Source organism: Echiichthys vipera (assembly GCF_963691815.1).
Source record: "Echiichthys vipera genome assembly, chromosome: 2".
Taxonomy (NCBI): domain Eukaryota; kingdom Metazoa; phylum Chordata; class Actinopteri; order Perciformes; family Trachinidae; genus Echiichthys; species Echiichthys vipera.
In genome coordinates, this window is record NC_139827.1 from 31,209,924 (window position 1) to 31,225,742 (window position 15,819).

Consider the following 15,819-nt stretch of genomic DNA (forward strand, 5'->3'; position numbering starts at 1 on the left):
TTTATCTAGTAATGACCCTTCCAGTTTGTCACCCTGTGCGTGTGTCTACTGTTCAATCTGGCCCCAACCTAAGAGCACCGTTGAGGCCTTTTGTCTTAAGCAGAGCCACAGGAGAGCAGTTGTTGAATGTGGTACACATGGTCCTCGGCAGATTGAGCTGAATGCATTACTGGGCTCTAAAAAGACGCAGCTGCTGTCGATAGAAACAGGCTATGTGTGAATTCATGTTCCTTAGCAACCCCTTGTATCTAAAGGTCTTGATCAGCGTACTCTTTCACTCTGCGGCTATCGGCGAGGATACGACAGATGCCTTTTGTTTACTCAGACACAACAAAATGATATTTATAGTATCAGATCGTAGCTGTTTGCACCCAAGCCTGTGCAAACTCTTCTGGGAGTCCATTTAAACACATGGCCTTTTCACACTGAGGGCTCAACACGGTTTGAACCAGGGTTGATTTTGTAGAAGAAAGTGATAAACCAGGTTAACCAACTCCGCTTTGGGACCCAGGTCATACCAGCCAACACTCCCAATTTTCTGAGAGTTCTACCGTTTTTTAACACTTTCCCCCGCTGTGCCCACGACTGATAGTTTCTTCCACTAATCCCCTGATTTCAAGATAAATTGTTGTTGTTGATAAACAAATATATATATATATATATATATATTTATATATAACAGACCCTTGCACCCCACGTGTGATGGGGTGGCTGGCAGGACGCTGGCAGACCCAACCATAAATTCCCGCAACCATCACTCACTGCATGCATGACTCAAGACAGTATTTTCTTCATGGGCTACAGGGCACTGCAAATTATGGACAATGCAAAGTCAAGTTTTAACAGTTATATATATATCAAATTGGTGTTTCTCATGTGTTTCTGTGAGGGATATAAGTTGTCAGATCAGATTAGGGACCGTATGAGCTTCTTCACACCTTACCGTGCATATTATGCTTTTTTTCCTGAAATCTGACAACCCTGTGAAGCCAGTTTGACTGCGCTCACTCAGGCTCACTCAGGCTCACTCAGGCTCTGCCAGTTACAATGACACTTGTTTGTTTTGTTTTGGATGTAATCATCGGTGGTTTCAGTGGCAGGTAGGTCCGTCGATATCACCAGCAGACAATAACCTTATTAGGGTCCCAGCACAAAAGTGCCAGGACCGAATGAATCCCTGGCACTGAAAGTGCGATGAACTTATCGTTTTTGAAGAATTTTTTTTCCTCATGCCACTACATTTTTGAGGGGCTTAGCATGCACACAGGTTCACAGAAATTGGCACACAGGTCACAAGACTAGGGTCAGTCGTGGCAAGTAGGTTCCATAGCGCCCCCAAACGCATGCCATGTTTGGGATAAAGTTCCTTTGATGTTCATGAAATTTGGTGGGATCATTGCTTTCATCTTAAATAGCACATGTATATTTTTGGATTTTTTTTTTCACTAGACAGGAAGTTAGCCATCTTGGATTTTGTGCATCAATTTTTATTTTACGAACATGTTTGAGGACTTTAGAAAGCAGAATAACTAACAAAATATTTCTCACATATTTAAACTAGTTATTACTTTGATTTGATGCTACATTGGGTCTGGGCGTGGCACCTCGGCTCTATAGCACCCCCTAATTACTTTTAGCATTTTTGAGGTGCTATTGGTGCTCTTGAGTGCACAAAAAGTTGCGCATGCTCCATAAATGTCAAAACGTAATACCTGATTTGGGTCTTGGGCTTGTTTGTTAAATTGGCTCGAGGGTGCCCCCTAGAATGTGGTACCCATATAGCTTTAATCATTTCAGACATATTTCATATTAGCTTCATTAGCTCCGCCCAACATATTTTGTTGATATAATCTTCCTACTAATGTGATGCTAAATTGTAAAGTACTAGTCAATACCTCGAACGATGACATTATAAGTTATGTGACAACCGATATTTTAGGCAATTTAAAGGTATGGTGATATTTGTAACTGATGCCTAATTGTGAAGCATTTGTGTTTTACTGGAACGGGGTTGCCACGGTGAGATGGGCAAATTGTATGTTTCACCGTGACACAAAAAACTGTAGAAACTAGACTTTGCATGGTCCATAAGTGTAGTGCCTTGTAGCCTATAAAGAAAATAATGTCTTGTGTCATGCATGCAGTGAGTTATGGAAGGTATGGTTGGGTCTGCCAGCGTCCTGCCAGCCACCCTGTCCCACGTGGGGCGCAAGGGCCTGTTCAATGCTGCTTGCAGCTTTAAGTTTTATATTATTTTATGTTCATAAAATGTACCTGAAAATCAGTACATATTACACACAAAATGCCCACACACCTCACATTTGAGCTTTTGTGATCACTTTTTTGCATATTTTGTAAGTGTCACTAACAACCGAGGGGGAAAAAATTTATATCATTGGTTGCAAATGGGGGCGCATAATCATGAGGCAGTTGTCACTCACAAGTCACAGCTGGGAGTCACTGAGCTCATGCATCCATGTTTGTTTAAAAAAAAACAGCTCCCAAAGTAACTGAATGCACGTTCATGCATACAAGTTCATGAAAACAAAAAACTAAGAGGTGTTTGGCGAGTGGACTGGCAGTGCTAAGATCTGTGCAACAGTATTTTTGGATGCACTGCTCCTGCTAATCCACTCCGGCACAGGACAGCAAAGAAAAAGAAATAGCATTGTCAGCAGAAATGATACACACAGTCCAACTGTAAGCTACAAATTAATTGCATTCAACTTTGTGCTTTAATGTCACTGAAGGTGTCTTTACATGTAACAACACGTTATTGTTTGTATGCCGTACTTGCCACTGCTAAAGTTAACCCTCCAAACCTTCAAGTCTGCTACAAATTGTGTTTTGATTTTGAAGTTGGAATGAAGTAATCGTAGTACTACAGGCCAAACCAGTTCAGTATATTTTTCTATGTCAAAGATAACAGTTTATGAGGCGGCCGTAACTGAGTGGTTAGAGCAGTCGCATCATGTAAAGAGGCTGAAGGTCCTCGAGGCAGCGGCCGCAGGTTCAACTCCGACCTACGGCCCTTTGCTGCATGCCCCCTCTCACCCCATTTCCTGCCTGTCCGATATAATAAAGGCTTGGAAAACTGCCCAAAAAAAAATCTTCATAAAGACAAAACAGTTTTTTGTGTGATGTACATACTTTACAATGTGGAATTCATGCATGAAATATTTATTGGTATGAAAGAGGTAAAATGGTGACATCAGTTCACATCACAGAGCAAACTTAATATCTTACTTTACTTTTATTATTGTGATGGATCTTTTAATTTTCCATCCTTTTACCAAATATCTTCACGCACAACACTCAAGAGCTTGACGGGTATTTGTATTTACAGCTCAATGGGAGGATAAACGGTACCCTGTAACCAATGGGTCAACTGATAACCAGCTAAACTGGATTCATGGGCTTTAAGTGTCTTCAAGTGCTTTGTGACATTTTGACCCTTCCTGCTATTCAAGTTATCATATACAGTAGAAGAAAAGTGTGGTTTCTGTGTTTCTTCTGCACATCCCCTCATCAATATTTTAGAACATTCTGTACAAAACATTTTTTCTTTCCCTGTTCTAAAACACTGATATTGTACATGTTTGTTCTAGTATCTTTCACTTATCGTACATAGCTTGTATTTGTTCTTAATATTTTAATTGTATGTACCAAACACCACGGTACCAAATTGTGCATAAGTTAAAATCTACTTGGCAATAAATCTTATTCTAATTCTGAATTAGATTGACATTATACTTTACAGTGAAAACAACCTTAATGGGCCACTTTCACCATATTCATCTCATATCTAACTGCAGCAGTGAGATGTTTTCAGCAGAAAAGCACCAGCAAAGTTATCGACTTACTAGTGCAGCCCCCCATCCCCAGCCCCCACCAATGAGAGAGAGAAGAACCAGCACAAACTGTTGCTTCTACGTGCCTCCATCTGCTGATTTGAGCGATTAATGTGAATACTCTGACTAATCAGTGTTAAAAGATAAAGCTTTGTTTGTAATGGAAGTTTTGTTCAGTTTTAACAGCTGACCTACCAGAACAGAACCCTTTCTGTGTTCCAGGACCTCCTGATTCATTATTTAAGTATAAAGTAATGTAAAAATCATTCCCAGTCTAAAATAAGTTATTTTATCTTTTTCTCTATAACCATCTGGTAACCTTGATAATTATCTTATAGCCCCCTTGCGGTCCTAAATGCTAATATTCCTGCATGTGTAAATAGGCAACTGTTTGAAAACACATTTGCCACAACAACTTTAGAACGTGATACTATGTCTGTGTACAGCCAAATCAATTAATATTGCTTTAATTGTTTTGATAATTATTTTCTACTCTGAAAACAATTGAGGGAGACATTCAAATAGAGGCCAAAGCTGCCTTGCAGGTGCATGTACCAGGTAGAGCACCTTGTAGCTTGTAGCATTGTGTTAATTCTACTGTTTAGCTTAAAAAATGTTAAGGTGGAGGAGAAGATTATTCTCCACAGTTAATGGCATTTTCGCACCTGTCTTGTTTGGTTTGGTTGAATCAGACCCCAAAGCGTTTACTCCCTTGGTGTGGTTCGTTTGTGCTGATGTGGACACAGCAATCTCACTAGGATGCAGACCAATACAACCGGAAACACCCTTGGGGCTTCTGCAGTAAGGTCTGTTTTGCATTCTGCAATGTAGTAAAGTACGCAAACTTTAGCAGCTTGTAGTAGTAGCAGTAGTAGAAGCAGCTAGCCAGAGAATTGCCTTTCTCACAGCCAGTCAATCTCGCCATCACTCGTATCGCCATGGTCAAACCTGACCTGTACTGATGCAAACTAACTTTAGGTGTGAAAATGCCTACTATAAGGACTACAAGCTTTGTGCCTTGGTGTAAATTTTAAATATATTACTCCTGTTATTCTAATTTTTTATATTTCCCTGTGTTTATATTGTTCATATTTTTCTATATTTTTCCACAATTTATTGTTTCTTATTGATGCTTCTTCCATATTTGCTATCCACTTTGCTGCTGTAATAAGGAAATCCCCCCTTTCTGGGACTGATAAAGGAATATCTTATCTTATCTGTCAAACTAGACTTCCTGGTGTGTATTTCATGTTATAATAGATAGGAGAGGCGTAGGTAGCCTGAGGGCTATTCCAGCTGACCAAGTGTATGTTACAGAAAAATACAAGTGAAATTGAGCAAAATACAATAGTCTTTTTATGGGTGAGAACACTATTAATTTCAATCAGTTCTTCTGTTTAAAATGTGTTGTGTACTCTTAAATCCCATGTTGTAGTTTAAAATTATTATACAGACCAACACAGCCTTGAGCTAACCGGCTCAGCAACACAAATCCTGGAGTATGCTCTTCTCCACAGAGTCCGTGATGTGACCCCCCGAAGTAAACAGCTTGAAAATGAATCCTGTTAACATCAATCTGACAGCTACCTTGTAATAACCCCTGTTTGTGAACATAGCTTTAGTGTTTGTTATCTGGGAAAAGCAGTATTAAAAGCCCTGCAGGAGCCATTTTGCCGAAAGTCAAGGATGTCTTGTTATGAACCAACAGGTTGAAAAGCTTGTATTCCCGTGCCTCAAAGCGTAGAGGTCTTTATCCTTCTAATAACAGTACAGGGGCTTGTGTGCGGCTAATACCTGTCATACGCCAATGAACATCTCTACGGAGCAGTAAACTGATCTCTCACCATTTAATTTGGCTGCAACTGAGAGTGAGAGGTGAGCTCTGTGTGTGTGTGTGTGTGTGTGTGTGTGTGTGTGTGTGTGTGTGTGTTTATCTCCCTCTCTAACCATCACCTAAAGTGGTGTTCTATGCAAATAAATTTTATAGGTGGGAGAAAAGTGTTTTCAAATATTTGCTCAGTATTTGGTTCGCAAATGACTTCCCGGTTCTGGGGAAAAGCTGTAAAAGCTATTCTCCAAATAAAAAAAGGTTTCAAAAGGTAACAGTTAAGCTGTATTATATGGAATTAGGTCAAATATTATTTACATATAATCACTGCTTGGTATTTTTGAAATGTGTGCCAAAAGGTCTGAGATTGAAATGCACTGTAACATTTGCAGGGTTTGGTGAGGTATAGCATAATGAGGTATACTGATTCACATACAGGTAAAGTACAGTGAATATATATGATAAATCATAGATACTGGTATCGGTGTATATGTTGTATATACATGTGAAAATAAAGAACATTTAATGCAAAAAACGATGCTTGAGGAGATTTAGAAATTGATTTTGTATCATATAGCTTTAAATGGTCAGCAATTGACTAATACTGAACATTAAGTTAACTTTAATTTATTCTTTATATCCTCAGTGTTCCTTCCAAGTATTGGTTGACAATGTAATATATTATATATAAAATGTAGTATAGTTTTAATATAATATTCTTTAATAAAGTTACTTGTTTTATACAAGCTCAAAAATTCAATATATAGGCCACCATATTGGTAGTCAGTGAATTTTGCCCCTCTAAAGTTGGTATCGATCTCAATTATCTAAATCCGTTGGGCTCTAAAGCAACTATTTTCTGATATGATCCAAACTAGCTCTATTTATTAGTATTTACAGATAACATTGATCCAGATTGCCACCATAAATAACCATTAAGGCTAATTTTAGCACCATGAACAGGTAGCCCACATACCAACCCACTCCCTGTTGCTATAAAGCTCGACTTAACACTCATCCTAGGAGTGTCAATTATTGATGTGCTGCTGTACTCTAAATTCATCGACAAAGCAATCTGTTATGACAACATATTTTGTATCACTTATATGTCACTTTGACTGTTGGGATTCTTGGATTAATTGCACTCATCACCATCTCATGAAGATATAAGCATGAATGTATCTTGCAAGGATTACCAGTGTAAAATGTTACTTGTAAGTTCTTTATTTGATTTTGCTCTCCATTGACTGTGTCATTTACAACAGTGCCAACGAGTCTGGAGGGCAATGACGAACAACAACTTAATTATGTTTACATTGCAGTGTCTGGATGATCTATTCAATCCCACCGACTCATGACAAAAAGGCATTCCAGCCTGATGTAACTCAAACTGTGAAATGAATCACACAATAATAGTGATGATTAAGCACACACACATTATCATTAAGGCTTAGATGCATAAGAATAAAAACTCAGGGAAGATGGCTTTATGTACTTCATGAGCCCGCAGTGTATATCTGATGCCTTTTACGTTGTAGTTTAAAGGATTTTTTTTCATCCTGTTCTCCCTGATCTCCAGAGCTCCTTCCATATGTACGTTTCTACATGTATGACGGATGCTACAAAGATACAGGCCCAGTGTGTAACCCAATAGGCTGTGTGTGGCTCAATGACATGGAGACTACCATGCTGCTATTATACCTGGGAAACGGGTACCAGGAACTCATTACGGACTCATCACTCTCTATGTTGGCGGTAACCAAAGGGCTTGACGTGCTACTAGGCAACATCATGACAAATCTATTGGTTCAGTGTTGATTCCATGGTAATGATTATACGCATGGTGGGGGTTATTGTAATGACACTGGTCTGAGCAGCACTTGATGCTGCTCAGACCAGTAATCTGTAACCTGTACAGTAACCTGTACTAGATTAGCTGCTATTTTCTGGCAATTATTTGTTTGTTTGTTTTTTTGCCAGTTTCCCCAGAGGACATCTTCAAACAGTGGCGGCTGTTGGTCTTTCAAGGAGGGGAAGCTAATTTTTTCCGGCTCACGTCATAAATGTGTTTTTTATTTATATGTAAATTCCACCCTTCGTTTCTTTCCAAGAAAATGATGAGTCTTTTCCAGGGACTTGACCAGTGTCCTCTCAATGGCAGCAGAGCTAGGTTGCTGAAACGGCCTTGACCCAGCTAGAGCTGCTGAGCAGCTGTCAATCAAAAAAGGATTCCGCCTCAGACAGCTCATCCAATCATCATCCAGAAGCCGAGCGTCCGGGCCAACCCACTGCCCCATAGACCCCCAGAGACGCTGAGCGTCCGATGGGCGGGACAAAGCCCAGCATTTATCCAATGACCATCTAGTTTCTCTGCAGTGGAACAACACGCTCTACGCTTCCCAATTGAAGTTTTTTTGGGTGACATTTTAGGGGAAGCTGAGCTTCCCTTGCAGTCTTAGAGCAATCTCCACTTTCTTCAAATTGCAGTGTTTCCTTTGGTAACGTCTTGTCATGGCGGGCCGCCACAGGGAGCAGACACTGATCGACTATAGGCAAGAAGGGAGAAGTAGAGGTGAGTGGAGAGGGCAGAATAAAGAGAGGAAGATGAGACAAGCTTCGAAAAAAAACTTCCAAACACATTGGATGGGACCAAAATAGGTTAGAAATACCAAGGTTGTACTTCAAGACCAATATGCCTTTGAGGGACTTCTAGGACTTTTAAACTGTATTTAATACAAAGATTCTCATACCATTGATGGTGCTCAAATGTGAGAATGTTTGATTGATATCGTCTTGGGCATTTTTCATTGTTTTCTTTTGTTTTCTAAACCACAAAATTAATCAAGAAGATAAAAGTCTGACTAATCAGTAATATAACAAATTGTTAGTTGCAGTTATAGACTTAAATGATTAATGAATCATCAAATTTTCTGTCTTTGATTTTCTGTTAATTAATTCTTTCACCACAGCTCTAATTTTCTTTCTAGGGGGATGTTTCATGTAGCTGGATAAAACACAGAACCCACAAATTAATGTAAAACATAATGAATAAAGAAAACATGTCACAATATGAGCAGCAGAAACTAATTAGTCTTAATTACCTAAAGGAATATGTCTCCCTACCTGTTGCTTACCCTACTGTAGAGACACTCTGCTATTAATATTTCACAACATGATGACCTGGCAGTGAAAGGTGAGACAGTGGAGATGATGAATTCTGGCTGACGTCACCCACTACAGCCCATTAGTTTTCCCGCTGTTACCACATTCTCTACACGAGCAGGATTGCACAACAGTAATCAATAAGTAATAATATCTCAAGGCCGCATACAGAGGAGCACAATGCAATACAATGATGCTTCTTTGGCAGTGGAAGAGAGCAGGCTGGTGGAGAGGCGTAATGATATGCAGTGTGTATTGACTGAAAGCAGGCAAGATGCTATTCACTTCTGGCTGGAAGTCATTATGTGGGCGCTGCCTTGAAGGTGACCTGTCATGAGGATGAGAATGAAAGGGCTGGCTGCAGGCAGGCAGGCAGGCAGGCAGGCAGGCAGGCAGGCAGGCACGCACGCACGCACGCACGCACGCACGCACGCACGCACGCACGCACGCACGCACGCACGCACGCACGCACGCACGCACGCACGCACGCACGCACGCACGCACGCACGCACGCACGCACGCACGCACGCACGCACGCACGCACGCACGCACGCACGCACACACACACACACACACACACACACACACACACACACACACACACACACACACACACACACACACACACACACACACACACACACACACACACACACACACACACACACACACACACACACACACACACACACACACACACACACACACACACACACACACACACACACACACACACACACACACACACACACACACACACACTGCGTGCTGGACAAAGGAAGGTTGGGGTTGAACTCAAATGTGAGGGGATCTACCCTGTGCGTGTGGATGTAGGTGACAGCCAGAACACACTGCCCAGGAGGAGGAAGTAAGACACTGACACACACTCTTAACAGTGCCACCTGACCCTGAGACATATGTTTCAGTCACTCCATAGCAACTGTTCAGGCTGGATTAAATCTTTGTTTTCCTAGCTCTTGCTCACATACACACAAAGGGAAAGGTAGAAAAAAAAGATAGACAAAGAAGAAAATATATCTTCACCGGTGGTTTGCATGCTGTATTAAATAGCTGTCCTTTATCTGACCTTCAATAATGTGAGGCACATCCCATGACAATACTGTGATCCCATCTAATTCTAGGAAGTTCAGAAGCATTACTTTGTTATATGGCATCTCTTCAGCTCGGTCTCCGCTTTGCATTTGGATACTGAATCAAATTCACATTGAGCGGAGCCAGAACCAATCAGCCTGTGCAGCCTCAGACACTGGCCCACTTTCAGTCAATCGGGAGCGCAGAAGTGGAGCTCCCACATACTCGGCAGACTCAATTATGCAACCAACTCAGCAAACACTGTTTGGATGTGCTCTGGTGCTTCACACCTGAAAACAACAGCCTGAAGAAGTGCAACTTTGGAAAGCATAATATGTTCCTAAGTTAGTCACACCTTCCTTATATCTACCAGTAAACAGCGAGTGCATAATAAGAACAGTGCCAGTTTTCTGGATAATAATGTTATAGTTTTTGTTCTTTTTCAGCTGCCTTTTCCCTGAAGCACAAGGAGGAAAAGACTACTGGGAGGGTTCAAATATTATACTACCTCTTAAATATTGCTCCTTTTTCTCAGTTACAGAAAGAATCAGCAGAAGCAATCAAATGCGTTCTATTAATGGCTGTGGGTCACCATAGCAACACTTGTACTTTCATATTTAATTCAGTTGAACCCATTCTTCTTGGAATTAGTAAACTCGTACCATTCCCTTGTAAAGACAGCGTTTCTAAATTAAGTTAGCAGTGATTATCACAAAGCTTAATTGAATATATGATTCTATTTGGTCTATTAAGGTGGTTGTTTATGAATAACTAGCAATAGTTACTTAAGACTGGCTGCTGCTATGGATGTTTCATATCCAGGGGATGATAGGGGACATCATCAACCTTGTTGGCAAAATGTGTGCCCCTTGTTAACTGGCCATCCCCCCTCGCTACCCCCTATAGCAACAGAGTTCAGGGGCAGAGGGGTTGTTTAGTTGGTATTTATATGTTGGTCAAGTCTGACTAATTAATCCTTTATCTTACCAAGGTTTGGGCAGGTTCAAATCTATGGCCCGGACCATGGCTCTGAAAAATCAGTAGTCTAACTGTGAATTGATACATCCATGGCACTGTCTGTGGTGCTGAAGTAGCAGATGCATTTAGAATTGCAGCTTTTACTCTGGGTCTCCCCCTTTTGTCAGTTTTCGTAGATCTATAATATTCCTAAATAATATTTCCATCTCTAATCTATAATATCCTCTAAACTATATAGCTGGTGACCAAAAGAGTTGTTCATGGGATGCTAGTTGTGGGTAGGCATGGGCGATATGGCAAAAATATCATATCACAATTATTTTTTTTACAGTAAAATCACAATCATATCACTGTTTTTTACATTGATTTTTTAATTATTTTGCAAGTTACTGAACATTGCAACCAAAGTATTTCCCTATGTAAAAATATAACCCTATATATATATATATATATATATATATATATATATATATATATATATATATATATATATCAAAGCATTTCAGCCAAAGAACCTTTCTGAACAGGTTTGAGTGAGTTTGTGTAATTTTGCCAACTTGTGCCAATTACAATGGACATTTAACAAAGAGCTGTCTAAAGCTGCCTGTTGCCTCTGCTGGCTGTGTGGTGGTTGGTCTCCTCACTGTTTCACTCTCAGCAGACTGTTTAGGATGCTGTCTCTTTAGGTGGTTCAAAAGGTTTGTTGTGTTACCATCCGATGTGCACACCTTCCGAGACTGTGTGTGTGTGTGTGTGTGTGGTAGGTTTGGGCAGAAAGGGAGCCTCTGTGAAGGGATGACGGTGCCTCCTTGTTAAACACATCAGGAGAGCACGGCTGCACGGGACATTTATCTGTTTTTTAAACCCATATTTTACAGCTTGTTCCACAAATTCTATGAATAAGTGTGGACAGACAGCGTCGATGCGACACGATAGTCTGAGGCTCGCATGCTGTTAGGACACGCTTTCGTTTTAATTTTCTCCTCGTCACTGTCTGTAGTTCTCTATGATTGGTTGTTGGGCGTGTCTTTAGGGTGGGCATAAGGCCGACTAGCCAATAGTGGAATTTGGCTGAGGAAAAAAAACTTGATGTGTCTGAGCAGAGCATAGAAGAGCAGTGGATACTACGATCTCTCTGCTTTGGCAGATCGTCAACACGCTTTAATCCTTCATGATCTAATATCGTCATATCGCCCATGCCTAGTTGTGGGTAAACAAAATTGACAAGATTTTCTCCGCTGGTAATTAACAAATGCTCTGTTGGTGATATTACTCTGCAGGAACAAGCCAGTTTCATTTGTGTGATAATCAGATCACTCAGTATCTTACTGAAAACAAGATACAACGTGGTGATTTCAGTTCCTTTTGAGAACAAACATTTTAGCTGCGTTACAAGCAAGCCCCCACCACAGCGACTTCCTGGTTGATCCAATAAGGAAGTGCAAAAAAACTGCAGTTCTCAGAGTGTCCACTAGGAGTCGTTTGCACAATAGAGCAGTTTCTCATTGACCCCCATGTTAAACAGGCTGTTTTCACAGCATAATTAAACCTACTCAGGACTTAAAAAAAACCTTCTAGTCTGTATGTTTAGGTCATATCTTCATGACAACACTTAGGAGGGTGAATATTTTTATAACAGGATAGTTTTTATTTTATTGGAGGTTAAAGTTTGTGAATAATTAGGGGCGTGGCCTCTTGAGTGACAGCTAGCCTCTGGCCCTCACTTTCGCCCCGGAGGCTAGTTGTCAGATTAGCATCATTAGCATGCTAACTCTGTCATCTCGACTTGGAATGCGGTCATCCGTATGCAGTTACTATAAGTGACAAGATGGTTTGCTCTTCGATCAACTGTAAAAACGGATGGTTTAGGAACACACCGTGTTAAGGTTAGCTCTGTTATGCTAATTAAAGAGCCACACTTGTAAACAAAGTAACAACAAAACAGCCAAACTTGTCAGTACGAAAGAATGGCAAACTACAACATATCAAATGTGATGGTAGCATGGATGGTAGCGCACTAAAGACTTCCGCTGACTGAGCCGGCTAGTTCTGGTTTAGCACTATAACTAGTATGGGGATCAAAGGATTTAATCGTGTGGCTCTTCTAGACTTTCAAAATACTATTGGGCCGAATTAATCAAATGCTGATATTAACTCAAGTCATTTTGCAGGGGTTGTGTTGCTCCAAAAACATTATCCAGGGATTAACAGATGTCTCTTTCGGCATGTAGGTCAATGGGAAAACATCTTTTTGGACCCTATGGCATCAATTGACTGACATGGAAGTTGTAACTCCATCATTTGGCCACTATGTCAAATTGGCTTCAAAGTCCCACACACTTCCTGGGGGCCTAGACATTATAAGGTGATTTGGATAAAACCGATTCCCTCAGAACTCTGTGTGTGTGTGTGTGTGTGTGTGTGTGTGTGTGTGTGTGTGTGTGTGTGTGTGTGTGTGTGTGTGTGTGTGTGTGTGTGTGTGTGTGTGTGTGTGTGTGTGTGTGTGTGTGTTGTATGTGTGTGTATGTGTGTGGGGGGGGCTGTGACCATTTCGATGTTGCTCTGTAGAAGTGGGTTATCTACAAGGAATTGTCCTCGGCATCCGTTTAACATATAGCAGAAGAAAAATATTTGATATAGTGGAGTAATGGCCTCCTGAGCACAGTCACTCTCCCTCTGAGCTTCTCTGTTGTTTGTTTTGATTCTGATATAGGAATTTTAAGACCAATACCAATACAGATTTTAGAGGAAACATTTCAACAATTACAAATGAATTTTTGAGCTTGACTTCAAATAGACCTTTTTTAATGTGGATTGTGCAAATATGACTCTGTAAAGGTTCTCAAAAGGCGGCTTTTCTATCAAATTAATATTATTTGTGTATTATATATATTTTGATGTATTGGGGAAGGGTCTGTAAGAACCATGGGTTTTTTCCATATGTCATGTACAGCTCCTTTAAATGATACCTAAATAATGTCTGTACCAAAATACAGAGTAAAACTCTGTATTAATTCTGGGGAATACTTCCATGTTTCAAACACAGGTAGAGCACTTACACTGGCCTTTCTAAAGAAGTTTGACATAAACTGGAAAACTCACCTGTTTAACGTTAACATTTAAATCGTGAGCGGAGAAGAAATGAATCAGGTGATATCGTATTTTAATTTTTATGAGGTGTTTGACCTTGATCCTAAAGAGAAGGGGCTAGAGCTGCTTCTTCCTGCTGTCGTAGTCTGTCCCTCTTTAACTAATTGGATTCATCTTGGGGCTTTAATTAGAACGATCAGGTGGTCAGAAGTAGAAGACGCTTCAGGAACAGGGACTTGGCTTAACTCCCATACTGTTGGTTCACGTATACATATATCAACAATATATACATAGTTATATAATGTTATACAATAATAGCACGCTAATAACACTTCTATAGAAAGATAGAGTGATTTCAGAAGTATACTATTTGCATTATTTATCTCCTGCACATTCTTTTAATGAAAAAAACATCTCATCACTCACTCATCTCATCTCATCGTCACCCTCTTATCCAGGGTCAGGTCACGGGGGCAGCAGCTTTAGCAGGGGACCCCAAACTTCCCTTTCCCGGGCCACATTAACCAGCTCTAACTGGGGGATCCCGAGGTGTTCCCAGGCCAGTGTGGAGATATAATCTCTCCACCTAGTCCTGGGTCTTCCCCCAGGCCTCCTCCCAGCTGGACGTGCCTGGATATTGCTGTTTGTCATAAAAAAAAGCCACACAAGGCCTGAAGCTGCCTACATTTGGCTTATGAACCTATACAGAAGCTCCCCTGTTGACTTTTAGTGTTTATTAACTCGCAGGAAAGCCCCAAAGTGACCTGGAGCCCTTTAAAAGACCTGAAAACATAAGAGTGTTGTATCAACACACAAATCCACGAGGTCCATTTGTCACTATAACAAAAACAAACACAACCCTAGCCTATACTTCCAGACCCAAACGCACTGCCAAATACTGTTATCTCTTAGCTGTTTTTGCTCATAGCAACAAATCAGCATGCTCTAATGTTACAGGGTAATCTTTTCATTGATGAGGGGAAACCACAGCACAGCACGAACAGGAGGGAAACCCCGCAACTTTCCATCCTTCACTGAAGCCGACAGTGCCCACACATCTGAAACAGTTTACACATGGGACATAGGTCTTCGAATGAGCGCGAGGAGGTGTTGACATCCTCAATCAATCAACAGTGAACACAACTGCCTGTCTCGAGACCCCTATTCTAATTAGGCTCCCGGTGTGACGTAACTGTGACCGAAGAATAGGCTACAGTGGCAATATGGTACCTGATAACACAGCTTAGCTAGCACTCGACCTGTGAATTAACGACTTAAACCACTCTTGAGAACCAAATGACCAAACTGGACGTGTAGACCTATATAACACAGCGTCAATTTTTTAATACAGACCCGACACATACAGTCACAAATGTGTATTTCTCACCGTAGAAGGCATTTCGCGTTATCTGGCCACCCATTGTTTTATCCCTGTAGAGTCCGCTTATCGCCCGTGTGGATTATGCAGATGCTCATTTTGCACAGTCCGCCGCTTGTGACATGATTGCACGTTCGCGTCCAAAAGCAGCCTATCGCTTCTTTCCTCCGAATGGATGCAAACAGCGGAGACGGACCCGCACCTCCTTCTTGCGAGCGCAGGGACACATCCGTGAAGGCAACTCCCCCCCATTCAGTGAGCTCTCTCTCCGCCTCGGGTCCCACTCACTCACGCTGTCATTTACATAAAAGGTGGAGACTGGCTGAGCGCTTTTTAACGCTGTCACTGCCGCACTGAGCTCCTGCCTCTGCTCGGACTACAGCCTATTTATGGAGCATGAGGTGGGGAGGGAATAAACAAAACATGAGATTATTTGCTGA

At 41.1% G+C, this 15,819-nt stretch overlaps 1 protein-coding gene across 1 annotated transcript in view; it reads right to left on the minus strand.

The window, feature by feature from the left end:
- Nucleotides 1-15,513, minus strand: part of neurl1aa (neuralized E3 ubiquitin protein ligase 1Aa) — a 57,355-nt gene extending 41,842 nt beyond the window's left edge. Inside the window, exon 1 of the mRNA XM_083923879.1 lies at nt 15,389-15,513. Within this exon, the coding sequence (XP_083780005.1) occupies nt 15,389-15,422 (34 nt within the window). The 5' untranslated portion in view covers nt 15,423-15,513. The remainder of the gene's footprint in view (nt 1-15,388) is intronic.
- Between the last annotated feature and the right edge of the window lie 306 nt (nt 15,514-15,819).